Here is a 14700-nt window from a genome sequence, read left to right as displayed (position 1 = left end):
TTCATCCATCACAGTGCAGTTTTATTTATTCTGTTAGCACACATGTTTTCTGGTGTGAAGCCAAAGGCAAGGAAAACAGCAACGAAGCAAAGGAAAGAAAGGGATACTCGCTACAAGGGTGTAGAAAGACAGACGGAGGAGAAGAAATGAAGGAAAGAGGGAGGAGGTAAAAGCCCTGGTTATGTTTTGCTGCCTGCAGAATCCATTTAGAGGTCAGCCTCTCCCTGCTGATAAGTAATGGACCTGGAGACAGAGGAGAGGAGAGGAGAGGAGACCTTTGACACACCTTTATTATATCAATGCTTCAACTTACAACCATAACTGAAAATGAATGCCAAATCAACATATGAACAACCCTCCCCTCCCACCATCAACCCCACCCAAATACAATAAACACAAAAACAGAAAAACAAAACCAGAAGACACTCCATTCAGCTTTCTTCAAAAATTCAAAACTAAATTATCATCAGTGATAATACACAAAACTCCATTAATGCCCCAAATAGAGACAAAATCTTCAATGTTGGACACCATCTTGTAATAAACAAACTTTCAAACGTGCACCTACTAACCATTTAAACATAATTCCTAAATTAACAGATCCGGTTCCCTTCATTTTGTTCCTCCTTGTGAGCCATATACTCATCTTAGCCTGACCTATTAAAAAATTAATCAAGCAAACCTTCCTACGCTGCGCTGCAGAGTACCTCGGACCCAGGATAAAGAGACCCTCCTCCAAAACACTCCCAAGGCCAGCAAGCAATGAAAAAAGGCCAGCTAGCCTGGGACAGCCAAGCCACAGGTGCTGCAGTGTTTCCTCAGTCAGACAGAAAGGACAGTGGTTCCCTGTTTGTGGATCCATATGTGCCACGTGTCTGTTCGTAGCCACGGCCCCATGCACTATTCTCCACTGGAGAGCCGCACTGCGTTTCTCTATAGGAGCTTTGTACAGGGACCTCCAGCTGCCCCTTAGAGATGACCCCGGAGCCAACACACCTGACCACTTCGACTCCAGAACACCAGCCAACAATCCCCTGTTCAGCACCTTTACAGCCACCTCATATATAGCCTTCTTCGAAATCGTTGACAGGTCACCCAGAACAGGTGTTCGAAAGGAAAGAAGAGAGCCTCCCTCCTCATCCTGCTCCCCAACTGCAGCACAAACAGACAACGAGGGAAAGTCAGCTGAACTTGGTTGACCACCTGCAGAGCGAGTCCCCAGCCCAGCCCTTACGAGTCCAGGAAGACCACCCATGACTTCTTCCACTAACTTCTCCAGAAAGCGCAGAGATCTGATTCCAGTCTCCTGAGCCAGCTTGGCAGCTGTTTTCCACTGCCCTGCCGTCCTCAGGCCCACCAGCTTGGTAAGACCAGCATTTACGAGGAACCTCTGCACACAAGCATCCTACTTGGCACCAAGGGATTGTAAAAAAGAGGCTCCTCAACAAAATCACCATAAAATTGAGAACAGTCTCTCTGTACTTTAAAAACAGTCTTCCAAGCAGTCAAAACAGACTGGTAAAAAACAGAGGTCTGCGAAAGGTCCATGCCAGTTAAGTCTATAGGAAACAGGTGCTTGTCATATGTCAGGTCCCTTATTCTGTGAAGCAGCGTAGATGCAGTCTTGAACCAGGGTGGTTGTTGTCTTTGATAAAGATAACGCTGTGCTGTCTGAAGACGGAACGCTGTGATACGGCTGCGAAGGTCAATCAAACTCTGACCCCCTCTGACACAGGTAGGGACAGCACAGCAGACCTGATCCAATGAAACCCTCCCCAAAAGAAATTAACCAGTCTTTTTTGTATCTCCTCTATAAGAGAGGCTGGAGGTTCAACAACAGTAGCACGATGCCAGGGTACAGAAGCGGCCAGGTTGTTAACAACCAGAGTCCTTCCCCTGTAGGACAACTGTGGCAGGACCCAAGTCCATCGAGACAACCGGGCAGCAATTCCTTCAACAGCACCCTCCCAGTTCTTCCCCTGAAAGGCATCAGTTCCCAAAAACACTCCCAAACACTTCAGTCCCTCCCTGTTCCACTGTAAGTCTGCCGGTAACACTGGCTCCTCTTCATCAACCCACCCTACCAAAATGAAACCTTCACACTTTGACCAGTTAACCTTCAGGGAGGATGCTCGCTCATATAAGTCCAGTGTGTGTCTGAGTGTTTTAATATCACTTTGACTGGTTGTAAAAACCGTAACATCATCAGCATAAGCTGACAATTTTACTGTGCTTCCTGCTTCGTCAAAGGTAAAACCTGAGAGTCCCTGTCTAAGATGGTGTAAAAGGGGTTCAATGGCCAGCGTATACAACATACCAGAAAGAGGGCATCCCTGCCTGATGCCCCTCTGAGCTGGAACAGGCCGACTTAACCCTCCCCCCACCTTTAACATGACAGCAGTGTTTGAGTACAACAATTTGATCCAAGAAATGAAAATGTTCCCAAACCCAAAAGCTTCCAAAGTTTTAAACAAATAGTGGTGATCAACTCTATCAAACGCCTTTTCTTGATCCAGAGATAAAAACCCCAAATCCAAGTCCTTGAGCTTGGCCAGATCAATAATGTCTCGAATTAAAAACGAGTTGTCCATAATAGTTCTTTCAGGGACACAGTATGCTTGATCCACATCAACAATCATGTCGATACAGGTCTTCAACCTGTTAGAAAGACATTTTGCAAGAATCTTGTAGTCCGTACAAAGCAAAGAGACAGGCCTCCAATTTTTGAGCAAGCCCAGGTCCCCTTTCTTTGGCAGTAAAGTCAAAACTGCCCTCGTGCAACTCGTTGGCAAGATCCCAGTGGTCACACAGAATGTGAAAACCTCATGAATGTCCTCTCCTAGCAGCGACCAGAATTCCTGGTAAAATTCCGCAGGAAGACCATCAACTCCTGATGACCGACCACCGTTGAGTTGTTGAACCGCTGAAGACATCTCCTCAAAGGAAATAGCAGACTCCAACACAGCCGATTCAGCCGTGGCAGCCCCACCAGCATCTTCGTCACACATTCAGGGTCACACGTGTCAGCACTAAAGAGGCTGGCATAAAAGTCAGTGGCAAGCTTCCTCATTTCCACTGAGTCAGATGTCACCTTCCCATTTGGAAGCCTTAAGTGCAACGTTTGGTGTGACTCTCGAAACCTTTTCTCCAGCTTAAACAAGAACCTTGTTGCTCATCCATTTCTTTAATAGTAGAAAACCGAGTCCTAATAAGAGCACCCTTTGCCCTTTTGTGAAGAAACTTGCCCAAAGCCTTCCTCCTGCTGTCCCAGGTATTATTTGTATTATCTGTCCCACTTATAATCTCAGTCTCTAGCCTCTTGAGCCCTCGTTCTAAGTCCTCAAAGTAGTCTTTAATAGCGGTCGTTGCATGTGATGTGTACTGGTGACAAAAAAGCTTAATCTGTGTTTTCCCCATCTCCCACCATTGAGCCAAATTGCAAAAGTCAGTTTTCCTTTGTTTCCAGTGGCACCAGAAGTCAGAAAAAACTCTCTTTGTCATGAATCAGCTGCACGTTAAAGTGCCAGTGCGAACAGATGGAAGATGCATCAATAAAGAAATATCTGCAGTCACTAAATGATGATCAGAAAAACCAACAGGTGAAATCCCTGCTTTAACGAGTCTATTATTATACATCTGGTTGACATATAATCTATCAAGCCTAGCTGCCTTCACACTGCTCTCAGAAACTTTAACATATGTATACTGTCTGGTTGTGGGATGGAGCTTCCTCCACACATCAGTCAAATCCTTCTGAAGAACGATTGTAGACAAAAGTGAGCTCGAAGGTGGGTGAGGCTCTCCTGTGTTTCTGTCAACTGAATCAGAATCTGAATCAGAATCAGAATCAGAATACTTTATTAATCCCAAAGGAAATTAGGGTTACAGCAGGCAGCACGCTAATGGCGCATGCGCACTTAGGCGGGTTATGCAATTCCATTCCCCTCCCACCACTATTATTGAACCACTATTTAATTTTGATAACTCATCATTAATTTTACGAAATAATCGCACACGACCCGCAGCTGAGTTATGGGCGTACACATTCATAAAAGCAAATGATATTCCCTTGATGGTTGCTTTTACTACCTGTGCCCTTCCCTGCTCTACCTCACATACGGAGACATGTGACAGCTGAAGGTGCCTAGAAAATAAAATTGCTACACCTGCACTGAGGTTAGTGCCATAACTTAAAAATACCTGCCCACTCCAACTCATTCCCCATTCTGTCTCATTATCCATAGTGCTATGTGTTTCCTGCAAAAGGAACACATCAATGTTTTTGTTCCTGCTAAGCTCCACCAAAACTGCTCGCCTTTCTCTGACTCTACCCCCATTAATGTTAAGCGTACCCACTCTCAAGCCTGCCATATAAGACAGAGAGAAGAGGAAGAGAAAGAGGGAAAAGACAGTGAGACCCTTCCAGAAAGACACCCTTAATACTCCGAACATTTTACTGTGGTTTTAAATGAGTTTTTCCTTGTTTTTCCCTCCTCAACACAGTCAGGATCTTTTTCAGGCGGCATCTTTTCTGTTTGCTCAACTGTTCATAGCCAACAACTCTCCTTATCTTTAGAACAGAGTTTATAAATTGATCGACATCTGGAAAAAACTCTGTGACTTCCACAGACTGCCTGCTAAATGTCTTATCCAAAAAGCGATTTCTATCTTCTAAGGAATACGACTGCTGATGTTCATCTTGTGAAACAATGTCAGAGCATCGTGACAGGGAATCATCTTCAAACAAGTCTTCTTCCTCATTTTCCGTGCTCAAAGAACCTGAAACTACATTCACAATACCCACCTCCCTTGCCGTTACTTTGGTCTGTCTACTGTCCTGATTTTCCTCCACACTTTCCCTGTCCTGTATGTCATCACATCCATCCTCCACCTCATTAGTCCCGTGTACTATCCCCTGTTCTTCTAGCCCAGCCTGTGGAGCACTGGCTGCGACCTCCATTCTGTCACCCTGCGCCACTAGCGGCTCGCCGATGACAGCGCTGCTCGTAGACGGCTGCTCGTCCGCACCGCTACGAGCCAGCTGTTCTCCCGTACCAGCATCTACAGCGCGCTCCTGCTCACTCGCCCCACTAGCATGAGCCTCTTGTTCACCAACAGCTAGCAGAACCCGCTCCACGGTGTACTGCTGGGGTGCCACCACCCTTAAGCCCAAAGTTTTCCGAAAAAAAACAGTCCAAACGTCCCAAACTCACTCAGCAGCTCCACGCACTCACCAAACAGCTTCACACACCCATTCACTCACACTCCCAGCATGCAGTGCAGGAAGGAGAGGAGAGGTGCATGTGTTTTGTTAGACTTTGAAAATTGTTCTCCTCTCTCTTGCTTTGGGGATTATGATGACGTTTTATATTTAACATTTTTAACATTACTTTTGAAAACATTGTTACCAGTTGGTTTCTGGACTCCACATTTTGATGTTTGTTTTGAAGCCAGAAGTGACTATATTTAAGTGACATGGTGGAGTACTAAGTAATCAGTTAACAAGCTTGGTTAAAAGTTATAACCATAAACTAGACAACACTTCTTCAGCACCACACATTAAGCCTTGTAATTTGTCAAATAATTCCATTAAAATGTATTTGTGAACTGTATCTGTTAGCAGATGGAGGCTGGGGTGGATGGTGGCCACACAGTCCTCCACACAGAGGACCACTAAGAATAGACTGATGATGATCACTTTGCGCATCACCAGTCAACTAATGTGGACACCACATGACCTGCACATGCTCCTGTTTTCCTATAGCTGCTTGCAAACCTCATTATGTACAAGATGTCCTTTTGGGTTATAGCCAATCATAACTCAAAGTGAGAGGGGTCTGTCTCTCTTAAGATGTGTTTGTTTTACGTGTAGGGGTTAATGTTTCAGCCCACAGAACATTTTAATTTGAGTTAATTATTTTAATGTTGAGTGAGCGCTAAGTGCTGCTGTTTATTTCTAATGTGATGGCTTCACATCAGAGCTATGAAACTTTAAACTGAGTGCGTTTAAGCATTAAAGCCTTCTGTCCTATAAAGGAGATGTGAAACTGCATTAGTTTGTTGTACAATCAAAGTGATGCTAATTTTAATGGAATAGGTTTTTTCCCCCCTAATTGGTGCTGTGTTAGGGCCACAGTATTACTGGTCACTTTGCACACCAATGGTGACGTCGACACAGTTCCATAGCAATTATACCGGTGCTTAGGGCACGAGTACCTTCTGCAGTACGCTTGTGAACGATGGGTGTGCCACCCAGGCAAACCAGCTACATCAGCGCTGGTATGAGAGGAGAATAAGTCAAACCTGGAAGCAAAAGAGTTTTGTTTCTAGAGAAAATGTAATCTTTTCAAACTGCTCCCTCTATAAAATCTGGTGGCAGCACAACACGTGAGTTACAAAATTCCCAAAGCATCATTTACGTGACTTTATATAACTCTCTAACCCATTAATCTTGTTTTGCAGTGGATGCGATGCAAAGTGCAGGATTTTAATAGCCAGCATTGTGCTGGAAAAAACCCCATAAAAACCTTTTATTTTCTTTCACCCAAATAAGTCAGTGTTTCAACTCTTTACATTTTAACACTGCTGATTGTTTACTACAATACTGAGCAGTTTGAGTCATTCGCGGCAATTCACACTTTCCCATTCACACCTTTTGAACTCTCTTTCTCTCCATTCACAGACAGGTAGGTGTAAAGAGTCGTATAGAGAAGACGCGCTGAATGTGTGTTGTTAAAAAGCAGTATGGTCGGCTCGCTCTGAGCTTATGGCAGATTCCTGACTCACGCTCTATTTCTGATGTTTCCAAAGGCTCTTTGAACAGCAGATAATAGATCAGGGCTGGAGAGCTGCAGGGTGAAGACACACACACACAGAAACACACACATTCAAACTCCATCCACATGGCAGCGGTGATGAGTGTAGGCGGCAGCAGGGTGAAGATACACCACCGTACTCGACAAGCAACGAGTGGGAAGCAAACACACAGACACACACGCAACGCACACACTTCATCTCTTTTCATGGTGGAAACGGACAGTAAAACTGTCTTCCATAACTAATAATGAGGACGTATCCATGTCCCGACACGAGAGTGTTTACGGAAACTGAACATGCCAAGGTTGCCATGGGGACGATCTTAACAGGTGTACAGTCATCAGTAGCAGGATAAAAATCTGTTACACGTCACGCCAGCAAACACACAACACTGAACTGATGTTTACCCACCCCAGGGTCGTCATGGTGACGATGGTGTACCAGAAGGAGGCCGGGATGGAAGTGAAGGTGGAGCCTTTGGTGCCTTTCTCGGCGTAGAACATGACGGTGGCGAAGATGATGATGGCCATGGTGAGGGAGAAGAGCAGGAAGCCGAGCTCGGAGGCGCAGCTCTTGAGCGTGTAGCCCAAAATCCTCAAACCCTGTGAGTGACGTGAGAACTTGAAGATTCGGAAGACGCGGAAAACCCGGAGGGTGACGAAGGCGCCGCTGACGTCCTCGTTCTCGGGCATCACCAGGCCAATGTAGTATGGCATTATAGCCACTACGTCAATCACAGACATCACAGAGCGCATGAACTTGCAGCGACTGGGCGCGGCGAACAGGCGCATCAAGTACTCGAAGGTGAAGATGAGCACGCAGGCCGTGTCCATGCAGAAGAAGGCCAGCTGATATTTCTCCCCACAGGGAAGGTCCTTAACTCTGCCCTCTGGAGGCCGGCAGGGCACCGTCTCCACCACGTTGGCGATCACTGACACAGCAATGAAGAAGCCGGTGACATAGTAGAAGACAAGCGCCATGGTGGAGGTGTGGGGGTTCTCAAAGGCTCGCCACAAACGCTCCCTGGGGGTGCTGTCAGGAGGAAGTGGGGCGTCCATCGACTCGTTGGCCTCTGTGTCCTCTGCCAGACGCTCCTGGTTCTCTTTTTTCCTGTCTCTGTATTCCTTCACAGGAAAGGGGAATGGAAAAGAAAAACTTTAGTGTCGCTTACATTAAGTGCCTGATGTGGCTGAGCAAAAAACAAAGGGATTCTGTAACAACTGTATGTAGTTTGTGATGAGATCAGGTTTCTTCTCATGTAGAAAGAATTTTTCAGAAGACAGATAAAAATACAAACTCTAGGTCCATTTACTATGAAAGGAGAACAGGTGAACACACATTACAGGCACAACAACCATCCATTTCTGATAGTCTGTGCTCACACAGAGTTCCACAAATCCCCTCGTACACCTATGCTGTAGATAAGGAAAGACCTTGTGACTTTAAACTGCCTACAAGCAGCTGGGCTGCCCTCGTAGCCTATCCTTGAGCCAAAACATCAACAGACAGAAGTCATACAAAATCCTGTCAGATACTTATTTGTCCTTTTCTAATGCTGATACATGAGAGCCTTGCTCAGGTTTCTGGAGTTGACCAATCAGAGTAAACCATGAATTTTGTGATGAGGTGAAGCTCCAATTCAGCAATATTTTACTTAGATCGTTTAAAGAACCTCAGAGTACTGCCGTTTGGAAGGCAAAGAAGAAGAAATACTTTAAAGTAATTAACTAATGTTTTTAACTAATAGGTACCTGTTTCTGTTGTCACTTTCATGGTCATTGCAGTTATTGCTATGATATTAGTGACAAGAAAGTATTATTTTGGTTAGTTATGTGGCATACTTCTAATCAAAGAAGCATCAGAGTAGAGCTCCTTTGGTGAAATAGCCCATCATTGGCTCAATAATTAAATCAGAACAATGCTTTCCAATATTTACGATGTTTTTATCTTAGTTTTAGAGTTTGTAATAACTTTCAAATCAATTAATTTTATTGCTGCAACACCAAATTACAACAACAGTCGCCTCAAGGTGCTTTATGTTGTAAGGTAGACCCTACAATAACACATACAGAGAAAAACCCAACAATCATATGACCCCCTATGAGCAAGCCCTTTGGTGACAGTGGGAAGGAAAAACTCCCTTTTAACAGGAAGAAACCTCCAGCAGAACCAGACTCAGGGAGGGGCGGGGCCATCTGCCACGGCCGGTTGGGGTGGGAGAAGGAAGACAACTTTCACAACTATGTCTGAAAAATGTAGTTTACTGAATACTTTCTGATGCATAAACTACAAATAAACAATACAATACTTTTCCCCTAATCTGGGGCAAAGACACGACTTTGACATGGTTTACTCGCACTGACTGCAATCCCTCTAAAACAGATTGGTGAAGGTCTGCAATAAATCAAGATCCAATATATAAATATAGATCATTTGCCAACATATAATCACGGCGAGTCAGTCTGTGCTGATGAGCGCAACTCCTCTGTCCATCAAATAATAAAACAATGGCTATACATTTAACACAAAAAGCATGTCTATGCTATGTGTGTGTGTCAGTTGCTGCTAGGAGTGTTCATCTATTTGGGATGAGAGGGAGAGATGTGATCAGGAAGAGTGCGTAACTGGCAGGGCTGGATGGGTCAAAGCTTTGAGTGCATTAACAAAACTTTGGCTCTGTCCTGTTGCTGTTTACTCAGTCCTCACTCTGAGCCCCACACAGACCCGCTCTGCAATAATACTGATATGTTACTGAAACAGAGCAGAAGTAAACTGAACTCAGCAGAGAGTCAGAGTGAGGAAGGAGGAGAATGCTATTGCTAGACGCATACGAGGATGCACGTTTTCCTTTTTAAAGGGAGCAGAGTAGGTTCCAGTGTTTCAGGCTTTTTGTAACATTTCTACACAGAGATCAGAACAGAGATCCCATCACTCCCTGCCTTCTCTCAGCAGTGCGCACACACAGAGCAGCATCAATGTTTCTTGCTTTGCTTCCCTCCAAAGCGCTATTTCATAACATTTCTGTCAAAAGGCAACTCATCGTGGGACTAATTGGATTTATGTTACAAAATATCGACATTATAATTAGTCAAATTAATATCTACGATGCAGTCTCATAGTTCAAGTACAAATGTAACAATAGACGGTTTAACATGCCAGAATTAAAACCGTTAAAGTAGTCCCGTTACTTTACTGATTACTATAATTAGTTACTTTATTACTCAGTTACTTTTAACAAAAATGATACACAACCTGAATACATAATAAAGCAATAGACGTTTCAGCCCAATTCTATTTTTTCTGCATAATCCATCATATAAAATTGAATCAAATGAAAAGTCTCTTTTTAAAACTTTTTACTTTTAATCTTTTAACTTTATGCATCAAGAAAAAATTAAATTATATGCAACAGACTTGGAGAAATGTGTTTAACATTTAAACCTATTTTCTGCATATTCCAGCATATAAAATAAAATAATGTTTTGTGTTTGCACTCACTCTTTCAAATAGATGCAAGTGAAACACAGCAGAAAATAAAGAAAATCAAAGATTCAGCAGCACTGAGTCCTGTCGCTCTTAAATCTGTTGTCACCTGTTTAGCAGGAGTGGGGCGGGGGAAGGTTTGCACCGGTGCCACAGCGGTCATGTCAGTGGGAGGATCCGGGGGTTTCTCTGTGAATTTCACATTCTCATGGCAGCGTGCTCTGCACGCGCTCAGATTTGAAATTTAATTTTTTGCTGTATAAAGACGTTTCGTCCCACAAAGAATGTACAGTGGACACTAATGGTTTTGTCACTTTTTACAGAATCAAACTCAAAGTAATGTGAGTACTTCCAAGCTTAAACGCTGCATGGTCGTACTCTCTCCCGCACTCCATACTGTTGCTACCACATACGTCGCACGCTCGTACATCATTGTCATGAGACACTCTCACAATCAAAATCCGTTTAGTAACGCAGGATGCTTATGGGAAAGTAGCAGTAATTTAATTACTTTTTTGCAATCGTAATCCCTTACTTTATTGCTTACTTGAAAAAAGTAATCAGATTACAGTAAGCTTTGGTATTGAATATTTAATAAAGTTAGATTCGACGGCACAAAAAGCTGTCAGTTTAAAGAGAGGATGAATATCACGCTACTGTAGATGATTAAGTAAACTGTCTGTTTTGATGAGAGATTTTTTTCCGCTCTCCTGCAGAGCATCACTTTTTTTAAACACCTCTCTGAACCTCCATACAGGGAAGGGGGCATCTTGTTTTGCTCAGTGAAATCAACAGCAAACCTTCAGAGTCTGAGAGTTAATAAATATATGAAAATGACCCATCATAGGCTGCAAGTTCTAATTTATGAATGACAGTCAGGTTATGGTTGATCTTTTCACTCATGAGTGTGGCTGTCCCTCTCTATCAGCTGACCACAGCAGCTGCATCATCAGTGGCCAACAAAGCCAACAAACCAAGCACACATGCTTTTTCAGACATAACAAGGCTTTTGAACTATAGCTTGTGAGACTACAGCCATGGTGCAAAACTCTGATTCTGTTTTACACAGTGCAGAAAATCCCAAAGCACTGCGTGCGTTTAGGCACATGGAACAATAACAGCATTAACGCACAGATGGCTCAGGATCTGACTGAAATAACATTTTGTGTTTTACACAGAGTACATGATGTTAGCTACAAGACATAAAGTTCAGGCTTGTAAAAAGGAACCGTTTGTAATAAAGCAACTCTCTGCTCTCCAGCTGAGAAACACACGCCTAAAACTTTCCCTTACACTAGTAGTATGATGATCTGGGAACAACACCAACACGACGATATCAGATCGTGCAAGTACTTTACTCTCTGTTTACATTCGGCCTAGTCTGTGGCTGAGAGAGTCAAGCCTGATATGTGGAATCTGCACGCTCCATTGGTGACCAGTCCACCCCAGGCTTCATACAACAATGCATGAAAAGTTATAGCAGGCTGACTCTTCTTATCCCTGTGTTATTGCTGTCTTGACCCACCAAAGTTGGTTTGAAGACAGGAACTGACTGCGACTAATCTCACACCTGGTCCCCGTCTTTAAAGGAGCCACATGAAAAGCAAGTAGGTCGGTCACTGTTGCAATAACTTCGGTCACACAGCTGCCTTTTCTGTAACGTTTGGGAATAATGCTGTGTGGTTTGAGATCAATTGGTGGTTTCTCGTAAGGCTAATGGAGTTTAATCATTTATAAATGTGCTACAAGTGAGTGCTCAGTTATCTGCTTTGATATTGAACCACAATAATTCAAAGAAGGGGCATGGTTCAACATCATGAAGGTAAAAATTATTAGAAAATTCAATTCAGTTTTATTTATACAGCGCCAAATCACAACAACAATTGTAAGGTAGATCCTACAATGATACATACAGAGGTAAATCCAACAATCACCCCCTATGAGCACTTTGGCGACAGTGGGAAGGAAAAACTCCCTTTTAACAGGAAGAAACCTCCAGCAGAACCAGGCTCAGGGAGGGGCGGGGCCATCTGCTGTGATTGGTTGGGGTGAGAGAAGGACGACAGGATAAAAGCCAGATGCTCTCTGGAGAATCTGACGCATCCAGGTTGAGATGGAGCAGAAAGCTGAACTTTGCTTTTCGCCCGACTTTCTGAAGCTGTTCGTTCAGTTAAAAATAGACACAGACTGATGACAGGAATATATATTTTTATAGAGGAGTTTTCAGATTTTAAGAAACAAAGTACTTTCACCCGGTTTTTACATCATTCTGTATTAAATGATCACTGTTCCTCTCTGTAGCACCTGCTGCTGGCATTCATGAAAGCTTTTAGCAAGACAAGTAAAATGTAAAGCAGCGAGCAGCTTCTACAGTTTGATCTAGAAGGAGATTTAATATTCAGTAAATGAGCAAATTTCAGTAAATATCAAACACAAGAATAGAATTTGTCAACTAAAGGACTAAAAACATTTTGTGGGAAATTGATGAAGACTCAAAGAAAAAAAAAGAATTTAGATTCCAGAATTTGTTAGAGCTGAATCAACATTTGTGGAAATGATCAGATCTGCCAAATAAGAGGAAATGAACAATTACTCATTCATGAGTCAATGAATGGGTCAGCTATAAAAACGGGGATATAAAAATAAAGTCTGTGCAGACAAGGCTAATAAAAGGGAAAACAAGCTCTGAAGGTGATCTGTTGTGCTGAGAGTGGGCAGGGAACAAAGAGACTTGTTTAAGGCTCGTTAAAGAAATCCCCTACAGAAAGCCGTTGTAAGGAGCTTTCCAAAATCAGGAGCAATAAAAAGGCAAATCAGATTGTATTTGGGCTGCTGCCGTTTCCGAGGGCTCATCACCGCTGTTTTAATGAGTCGAAGTTTGATAATGGGGTTTGAGAGCAGCCCTTGTTAGTCAGTCCCCTCAGATCCATCAATGTTTTTACTCTTTAGGCGTTTGGCTGATGATGTTCCCCTCCAGAGAGACTTAATGAGTGCAGAAGCAGAATAACCAGCATTAGAGTCAGCCATTAGAAAGAGATAAAAGGTCAAAGGTTCACATAAGTACACTACAAATGATGCAGGCGTTATAAAGTCGTCTAAAAGGACTGCAGTTAAAAGAACATAAAGCTGAAACCTGCTGCCCTCATCATTTGGACTGTTAGAGCTGTAATGAAGCCCAGAGGCTCGATGGAGTCATTGGGCAAGAATATGCAACATTTTGGGGTTTTTAATCCAAAATCTCACTTTTGTCTATAAGGATTGTTCATACCGCACTATTCAGAATGTTAAATGGCCATTATTAGATGTTTTTACCCCATTAGATGTGGTTAGTAGACATCCTACTACACCTGATGGTTCAGCAGGCTATTATTACCGCATGTATTTCCTTGATTGTAGACAGAGGCAAAGATTACTGCATACACCATTAGGAGCAATTTGACAAACCTGAAAAGCAATAATGTGACTGATGACAACTGAAAATGTGTCCTCTGTTGTTCATAACAGAACAAAATCCAATTTATCTCTTTAACTTGATGAATACCAATCTGTGTATAAGTGGGTTCTCATTTGTGATGCAGTTTGTAACAATTAGTAACATTTTGAACTACAAGGGGGAGGCTTTGTAGAAGAAAGAGTAGGTGTACCTCCATGCAGCAGTCTCCAATGATCTCCGGCACGATGCCGTAGAAGGCCAGCTCTTCGTCAAAGGCCTGGATGCACTCGTGTCGTGGGTAATGGAGCTTCCCTGTGCGGTAAAAGTTCAGAATGTGCCGGAACATCTCGTGATCTCTGTCAAAGAAATATTCCTCTGTGTCCTCGTTGAAGAAAAACTCTTTCTCAGAGGAGCCCAGCAGAGTGTCAGGATAACGGTCCAGGGTGTTCTTCCATGTCTGAAGAAAAAAGGAAAAGAAATAAGAATAGAGGAGTTTTCTCAGGTTCTCATGTACAGTAAGCATCAATCGTCCATCTTTTTATGTTATACCACTTATTCAGATTCAGGTTGCAGGGGCAGCAGCTTAGACCTCCCTCTTACTGACCACCGACTCTAGCTTAACCAGGGAGACACAAAGACATTCCCAAGCCAGCTGAGAGACATGATTCCTGGGGCTTCCTCCCCAGGAGGACATGTCCAAAATACCTTGCTTAAAAGGCATCCAGGAGGCATCCTAGTGAGATGCCTGAACCACCTCAACATGCTTTTTTTTAATGTGAAGGAGTGGTGTCACTACTTTGAGGCCTTCCTGGACACCTCACCCTCCCAGCCAAATTTGTTCCTATCCAGTTTTATTCTTTCAGCCACTACCCTGAGCTTTGAGGTGGTCAGACATTAGCCCCATGGGACCTGATCAGGCACAGCCCAAAGAAGCAGCATGCTATGAGAGTCAGGTGGGTTGGTGGAGG

The 14700-nt window shown here is 43.4% G+C and overlaps 1 protein-coding gene across 1 annotated transcript in view; it reads right to left on the bottom strand.

The window, feature by feature from the left end:
* Positions 1 to 14700, bottom strand: part of kcnd1 (potassium voltage-gated channel, Shal-related subfamily, member 1) — an 82704-nt gene that overhangs the window by 51498 nt on the left and 16506 nt on the right. The window contains exons 3-4 of the mRNA XM_040022711.1: positions 13944 to 14189; positions 7228 to 7940 (exon numbers count right to left, since the gene is read on the bottom strand). Of these exons, the coding sequence (XP_039878645.1) occupies positions 7228 to 7940; positions 13944 to 14189 (959 nt within the window). The remainder of the gene's footprint in view (positions 1 to 7227; positions 7941 to 13943; positions 14190 to 14700) is intronic.

The sequence above is a fragment of the Simochromis diagramma genome, unplaced genomic scaffold (genome assembly GCF_900408965.1).
Source record: "Simochromis diagramma unplaced genomic scaffold, fSimDia1.1 OVJJ01000308.1, whole genome shotgun sequence".
In the NCBI taxonomy this organism is placed as follows: Eukaryota; Metazoa; Chordata; class Actinopteri; order Cichliformes; family Cichlidae; genus Simochromis; species Simochromis diagramma.
Note: the sequence above shows the minus strand (reverse complement) of the source record. Positions and strands in the feature narration are given on the sequence as shown.